This window comes from Morone saxatilis, unplaced genomic scaffold, assembly GCF_004916995.1.
Source record: "Morone saxatilis isolate NCDOM2014 unplaced genomic scaffold, NCSU_SB_2.0 Contig24, whole genome shotgun sequence".
Lineage (NCBI taxonomy): Eukaryota > Metazoa > Chordata > Actinopteri > Moronidae > Morone > Morone saxatilis.
Genome location: NW_023339807.1, coordinates 11021137 through 11029529, shown reverse-complemented (window position 1 = coordinate 11029529; position 8393 = coordinate 11021137). Strand labels below are relative to the sequence as shown.

Below are 8393 nucleotides of genomic sequence, written 5' to 3'. Positions count from 1 at the left end.
GGTCGCCAGCTCTACCCACAGAGCCAACCGGGCGCCCTGTTTTTTATTGTTTTATCTTTTTACTTATTGCTATGTTTTACACTGTTTTATACTATATATTGTTACTGATGCTGCTATGGTTCCTAGTGTTCTGTTGTTTGTGTTGTTTTTACCCCGTAAAGCACTTTTTTTAAAGGTGCTATATAAAGGAAGTTTATTATTATAATTATTATTATTTTTAGTAACTTATCATCTAGTGCCACCAATAACGTTTCTTGCAATACCATGTTAGCATGCTGACGTACAGCCTCAAAGCTCAGCCTCATGCTAATGTGCTCACAATGATACAAAAATGCCGATGTTCAGCAGGTAATGTTAACCATATTCAGCATTGTTGTTTAACATGTTAAGATCCTTTGCAACATTCAAATTAGCACTCCAAACTAATTAGCTAAAAGTGGCTAAAATGTGAGTGATATTTTAGCACAAGTTTAGGCTACTGTTTGCCACAGTATCTAAATCAAATTCCTGTGGCAACACATAAAACATATGGTGTGTATTTGTCTTTACATATGGGGGTGGACCTACCGTGTTGCTAAAAGTGGATAAGTGTGTGCAGGGCTCTGCCATGCCTCCTTGCCTCGTGGTAAACTGTCAAACAGCAGCAGGTCTTTCTCCGTCACAACCACCAGCACCGGCTTCCAGGACTGCTTCTCGCTCTCTGTCTGAAGGACACACATATAAACAGTGAGAAAGGGAAGGTTGTATCCGCCTATCCATTTTCTATATGATTTCTCATCCTGTGCAGGGCCATGGTTAGGGCTGCTGTTTGTAAACACTTGACAACTGATTGTCTGTGTCTGACCAGCAGCAGCCCCAAAAAAGTATTAAGTATGCAATTTTCATAATAATATCAACAAATCTCCATGTAGATGTAAAGGTTTGAATTGGTAAACTAAATATTAAGATTCTAACCTATTTCAGTAAAACAAATGAATGAATCAGTTCTACAGGTTGCTCATGTTGAATTGGAATCAAGCACAACCTTGATTAATTTAATGCTGCAGGATTTGATGTACCTTTGCCCTCTTACATTTGTCACAAATACTGAAATCGTCCTCAGGTTTTTAGATGAAAGCAGGTATTTCATCAGTAAGATCAATGGTTGCGTGCCAGGGAGCTGCTTTATGGGACTAATGTTGTGTCAGAGAGAGGAATCGTGTGTGTGTTTAATATGTAAAAGACTGTGTGTACTCAGCAGTGGGTGTAGACCGGTCTTCCCCTCTAGACTTAATCCAAGACTGGGTATGCAAATATTATTTTTCTCTCTCACTTCTGTATACCTAAACCCTTTCCACCTGTCTCTCTGTCATATTTCACTCCAAATACTCCAAAAATGATCTAATTTGGGTTGTTACGAAGCTGGCCTGGTCCCTTACTGTAAACGTGTATGTTCACTATACTGTCTGCACAGTGGAGAATTAGCTAAAAATAAAGGTGGCTGGTGTGTAGGTACACTTTCCAAGCATTTGCTTTGCTGTGCCCCCTCACCCAACCGTCTCCTCCTAACGAGCGAACGTCAGAACACACACTGTAAATCTCTTAACTTGAAGCACACGCACACGCAGCCCGGTATTTTATTTTACAATGCTCCATAACTATTCTCATTATGAGAGCTTATCTTCAGCCCAGCCGTGGAATCCTAAGCTGCTCTTTGAAGTTATGCCTCAGCCAATCATATCGTGGGATTTAGAGGGTCAAGGGTCAGCCTTTTAACATAATGAGAATATGTTGCTAAGTAACAGTATTGTACTGCATTTGAAGGATCAAATATTGGCAAATTCATGAGGACTAAATTAGACAGGTATGAATGTGTGTGTGCATGTGGATATATTTGCACAGGTGTGTGTCTGTGTGTGAAAGGGAGAGTGAAGCTTTATCTGTGTGTCTGTGTGTGCTTGTATGAATATGTGTGTGTACAGAAGATAAGAGTAATACAAAAAATATGTGCGCAAACACGGGTACCTTTCCACACACATACAAATTTGCAATTCTATACCCTGTTTCTCCTAACGCATCCCTGAGCTCACAGCATTAACCTTAACAATCACAACTAAATGCCAAACCTTAATTCTGTCCTGAACGTAAACTAAATCTAATTCTAACCATATCCTGATTATTATTATTAGATAACTGTGATTCACAGGGCGGAAACTAAGTTTAGTTGATTGATACGTTTTGTTCACGGCAGACAATATATAAAAGACATACTGCCACAGCAACAGTAAGACTAAAGGCCTCAGTATGCTCCCAACGCGCGCGCGCGCACACACAAACACCAATGTCGGAATTTGGGGGCTTTGTCTGACCATTTATGTAACTTTTTGAAAGTGACAGTCCGATATTCACACCCACATCACGTAGTAAGTAAAGAGGGTTTGAATTTCTCTCTCAAGCCCTCTTTTTTCATTTGCTACACGATTACTTTGTAGTTTTTAAATTGACGGAAAGTGTGCACTGTTATTACCATAATTAAACAATATTACATCTCCCCCCTTTATTTCACCCCGCTTCCAAGTGGGTTATTCGGAACAGCTGTAAACACTTTTGCCTTCAGATATGATTAGACGACACTTTGTATGAAGTAGCTCGTGTCAAGCACGCCATGGGCTTTACAAAAAACACTTCAAGAGGAAATTAAGAGGAGCCTACTTAGCCACTAAACAATTTACGATGTAAATACAGCTGATCAATTAATACATAAAATGCTAATCATAAGCACCTCAAACCAAGCTGCCAAAAAATTTTATAATTCTAACAAGTATGAGACAAAGCCTTATAAATTGTACAAAATGTAAAAAATACAATTTATATCTCAGAAACTAGCAAATGCCATCCCATATCTTGACTTTTTTTTAAAAAGTCCATACTTTTAAGGTGTAAAACTCAAATTTCTCCTGACAAAGGTAAAACAAAAGCACACACATGCTTATACACACACCTACACACCATAGTCACAAAATGGTCATTAGAGAGAAGGTACCAGATCTAGAAGCATGAGTGTCACACATAAAAACACACAAACACATATAACTGTACAGTTGGGTATTATGAAGCATTTTACACTTGTCTCTGTCACATGCACACACAAACACATACACGCACACACTTCTACCTTCCCTGCCAGCCATCCCAGGTGTCGTATCTCTTTGCTGCCAGCAACCCCCGTCCTGGCTGTGTTCTGGATGACCTCTGCCAGCGCATGCTGTGGGGGGATGACAGTTTTTAGGATAGATGATCATTTAGGATGCATTACGTTCAAAGCAGCTCTGAAGAGCTGAATCATCGCCACAGTAAAATGTCTTTTTCGAATGGTCACATTGATGAGAATTCTCTGTGAAATCAATGAAATCAAAGACAGACCTGTGCCAGTGTGGATGTAACAGAGTGCATGGCAGAGAACCAGGACAGGGCAGATGGTTGGTCTGGGCACCGCAGCACCACGGTGTGCCGGGTGTCAGGGGAGTGCAGCTCCAGTTGTCTGGAGGAGGAGATAAGAAAAGTTAAAACAGCTTTAACCTCTCTGTTATCATTGGATGGGTTGTAAAACTTTTATAGTTCACAACCCTTGATGAGTAAATTCACTTTCAAATATTGAACATATATTGCTAGCCTTATCAGGCAGGCCCAATTTGACTCAATTTAATCCCAGCTCATGGTTTTAGAAACCAAATGTTATCCATTTAGGTTTCAGCTTCAACAGATGCTCGTTTGTCTCATCCACTTGAAAATGGGCACTCGGTCAGAACAATGTAATGAAGTGCATTGAAATTTCAGTTTATTCAAGTCAATTCAAAACACAAAACAGGCATTGCTCATGCATCCTCTGTGGGCCATATGACACAATGCTGTCTCCCACTAAATTTCCATAACTAATCTCCTTATATCATATGGGAGTATATCAGACCTCGAGAGAAATGCATCTGTAAGATGCTTCTCCATCTCACTGAACGGCTCTTTGATTGTGTGCTGAGTGAATATGAATTTTAAAAAGGTACACGTTGCAGCCTTTACAGTGCATAAAGCAGTGCAGTGTTGCTTCATATTGTAGCATCAATGTAGTTAGTGTTCATCTCTGTGGAGTAAAATCAGCAGAAGAAATACTCTGGAAAGGTATGGGGTAAACCGTCTAGAATAAAGATGCAAAGTAAGAGTGATCTTTACTTTGACACACAAACAATCGCTGACTCAGAGGTTTAGAGGACAAAACCTCCGTGAATGGTTCTTCATTGTGTGCTCATGCTGAGATTTGGCCATCTTTGAAGAATATGAACCTGTCCCTGGAGGTTTAAGCAGTGAAAAGGCACAAACTGAAGCTAAAGTGGAGTCATTTCACAATTTATTTATGTTAAATATGTTGTCTATGCTGCTCCAATCAGTATTTGTAGTAATAAAAAACCTTTAAGGCAAAGCAGAAAGTAGAGATGTGAGATTTTAATCTGCATGTCAACACGGAACTGTTGTATAGTGAATGAAATGAGGAGAAACAGTACAGTCAGTAAAACTTGCTGCAGGATGTACCCAGGACAATTTTCTGGAAGTACATGTTCAGTTTTATCTCACAACATAAATATAAATCCATTCTGGATCCTTTGAGTTCATACCAACTCTGAAACAATCTAGTGCCTCTGTTAACAGCACTCCACTGTCCAGGTGCTCCCAGTGGTTTAAAATAGAAACTACTCCAAAACCAGGGTGGTTTCAACTCTGCAAACATGCTTTCTTTGCAGCTTTCTTTATTCACACAGCACACACTGGGGACCTGGAAAAGCCCCGGTGAATGTGATGAATCTGCTTTTCCATCAAACCCTCGGAGGAGGGAAAGACCGTCTGGATCAGCTCCAGGTGTTTCTCTGGGTTAAAAATACAACTGCTGCCTGTAAAAGGCAAGTTGATTAAGGACAGGCCAGGGGAGAGCAGAGGGGGAGGAAGCGTTGAAGACTCCAGGGCCAGATGTGAGTTTGGTAGAGGAGATTCTTTAAGGATGGTGTGTGTTTTAGCAACTTGACTCCCATGAGTTATTGTAGACTTAGAGGAAGCGTTGTCTGCCATTTTCTGTTGTAGATGTGCAGTGGCTTTGGGACTAAATTTCCCATCTCTTACAAGTGTGTGACAGTGGATTAACACGGGGAATCAGTTAGAGAACAGCACATGGACTGGATGACCCTTACATAGACTTGAAGGTATGGAATTATTTAAGTCTGGTCCTGCTTTAATGAAGATCAATCTCACACTTGATCAAAAGGTAGTTGTTCTCACAGGATCATCACTATATATATCAAACATCTATTCAAGCTTGGAAGGTCTGTTCCAGCATACAAATATGATTCAATATGCAATACTTTTATTCTAATTATTAAATGGTGAACTCTGTATGCACACAAAAGTTCAATGAAAAGAAATGTTTCATTGGCAAAATATCTATTTTAAAGCAAGGACGCCCTTGGCAATGCTGTTGAAATACTGATATTCTTGACATAACAAAACAAAATATAAGCCTTTTGGAATTAAGCTATTAAATGTGTGTCACAGATTACCTCAGAGAACATGAAAACATGGTTTTATTTCACAGTTAATCAATTCAATTGTTTGTTTTGGCCCATGCTGCTTCTGCCTAGATCCAAACAATGACTCAACATGGAATTGTTGCTGCACACATACGCTTCAGTCAGAGCTGTTTTCAAGTTTTTTGGGACAAGTCCAAGATCCAAGTCTTGAGCCTTGCCAAAGAATATCTCAAGTCATGTTTCAAGTCCTTAGGGGTAATCTGTCATATGCAAATTGCAAATGAATTGCAGGTCTGACATCATTTAAACATTTTCCTTATAAAGCTTTGTAACAGCATGTTTACGTAGCTGTGTACTTCAATGCATGAGCATAATAATTATGATATTTACTGTAAGGTGTGTGGCCATGCAAGGCTTGTCTGTTGCTGTATTATTTATTAGTTTATTTATCTTTATCTGAACTACAGTTAAAGGTTTCCCCATGGTTTTAGAATGATTATTTTCTGGTAATATATTACTTATTTCCTGGGATGCGTATGATTATGCTGTTTCATTTTTAGTATGACAATAACTACAATATCTTTGAGGTTCATACAACACAACAGCACCAATCATTCAGAAACCACTGATCCTCTCATTAGCAGCAACCTCTCACCAGTTTTGGCTCTAGTTTTTGAGTTTTTACAGGTTGTTATATGGAAACATTTGACCATCTTTACAGTTCTTTCCCAAGGTTATTAGCGTGGGAAGAATATCTATCACATAGTAGTCTGTTATTTTAGTGGTTTGAGGAATGGCAGCATTGTTCTTGAATATGTAATGGTATGTTTGATTTAGCCACTTGTTGTATATTCTGTTGCCCAGTCTGCATAGTTAGCTTTACAAATTTTGCATGTTCCTTCTTTCACTTAATCTAAGAAATATTTTGCCACACAGCTAAACTGTAAACTGCCATTTCAGCATGAAAAGTAATCGGAATGTGTGGAGAAAGTGTCTGTGTTTCAATACATACACAGTATTCAGTACAGACATACATGCACATGCTATAAATCTGTGGGTGCCGCAGGTATTTTTCATAAGAAACAGGGCCATTTTGGCAGAAATTCCCAGGAAATACTGGCAAGTACTTAAGAACTGGTCTCATGCCCTAAATCATAATTTATAGACTTCAGTGTGTGTATATATAAGATCACTGTCACAGGGAATACAAACAGTGTTCCACATTAACCCCTAATGCTTGAAAATGAAACGGGTCAAGAGACATGCTTTTTTTGTAAGTGCAGTACATGTACAAGTACAGTAAAAGATAAAAGTAAGAAATTATATCATTCCACTTGTAAGGCCAATTTTGCGGCACTTGGATATGTGTTTTTTATGATAGTATCCTGGCATACAACTGACCTAGGTGAAAGAAAGTTGAGAATTGGAGAGAGAGTGTAAGTCTTTACATGCTTTCAAAAACTTGTCAAGGTTAAACTGAGGTACTGTAGAAAAATGTCATACTGTGAGGAACCATGCTGGTTCTGCCAGGAGTCATATCCTCCTTTTACACTGCCATACATGTTTTCTGAGGCTATCTAAGTCTCACACATTCACACTGCAGGTTTTCAAGTTTGTTGCCTCCGTAATGACAAAGATTAACAGTGAAAGAATTTTTTGTGCTAATTCATTTTCTTCTCCTTGCATCTTCTCCTTTTTTCTTGTTACTAATCTCTGCCTTTCCCACACCCTCTCATAACATTTTCAATCCACACTGTAAATGATAAGAGTTTAATCCTATCATTCTTTAATTTAATCTGTCACCAATGTCACAGAAAGTTAGAATTGTGTGTATGTTAAAGTAAGGTGAGGCAAAAATGGCTTCAGAGTGTTACATAAAGTAAAGATAAATCAAGACCTCTCTTCTCCCTAACTTCTCTTTTCTTGTCTTTTATCCTCTCTTCTGTACGCGCCACGCCTTTCCTCATATCCCCCTCTTATGTGTCTCCTCTAAGGCTTCCACACAGTTTAAACAACATCTGCTGAAATGAAGAGAGAAGCCCTCAGAGGGACGCAACATTGCACTGAGTCTAGTAAAAAAAAAGATAAGCCAGATTTCCCTGTCACTTAACATAAAGCCTCTTAAACCATTTCAGCTCTGGACCCAAAATAAGAAAAACAGAGAGTAGGTTTAATCTTTCCCTGCAATCTTTAACAGATGTATATTACTTAGGAACACCAGAAGTATTGACCTTTCCAGTATAAACGTTTCATGGTTTACGTCTCACAGACTGGATTTTAACATCCGTGTCCTCCCATTCAAACATTTACTAAATCTTTACTGGTGAGTCAAAGAGGAATTTGTCCTTGCTGTGAGGATACGGAAAGAACTTCATAAAAAACACATACTCGTCAAGGTAAATTTGGCCAAGGACTTTATCTGTGCTTGTGAATCTGCCCTACAGCTCTATCAAACCACAAAACACCGTCTTATCTGTGTACAGCAAAAACTCAGCTTGTCACTAGATGAGATACTGACTCCAATTCCTTGTATAACTGGTTGACCAATAAAGTCAAAGTTATGGCCAATAAAGTGAATGTTCAACCATATTGCGCTCTTAAAAGCTTTAATACTTCAACCAAGATTTGTGAAAGTGCACTGAAACTTCCACCAAACTGTCTTTGGGCGTTTTGAAATGTATGATTAAATTCTATTTCATGTTTTTAAGGGAATATCTGTCAAGCAGTTGTCCCTACGTGCTTCAAAACCACGTCCATCGTGCCGGTGCCCAACACTCAACTGCAGCAAGCCTCAATGACTTCCGCCCTGTTGCACTCATGAAGTGCTTCGAGAGGCTGGTCCTGGCT

At 39.1% G+C, this 8393-nt stretch overlaps 1 protein-coding gene across 2 annotated transcripts in view; it reads right to left on the bottom strand.

Annotated features, from left to right (window-relative positions):
* sntb1 (syntrophin, basic 1) overlaps positions 1 to 8393 on the bottom strand; it is a 38099-nt gene that overhangs the window by 13238 nt on the left and 16468 nt on the right. For both annotated transcript variants that reach the window (XR_004797074.1, XM_035672161.1), the window contains exons 3-5: positions 3403 to 3520; positions 3155 to 3244; positions 568 to 704 (exon numbers count right to left, since the gene is read on the bottom strand). Coding sequence is in view for 1 of the 2 variants with exons in the window: in XM_035672161.1 (XP_035528054.1) it covers positions 568 to 704; positions 3155 to 3244; positions 3403 to 3520 (345 nt within the window). In the remaining variant the exon portion in view is untranslated. The remainder of the gene's footprint in view (positions 1 to 567; positions 705 to 3154; positions 3245 to 3402; positions 3521 to 8393) is intronic.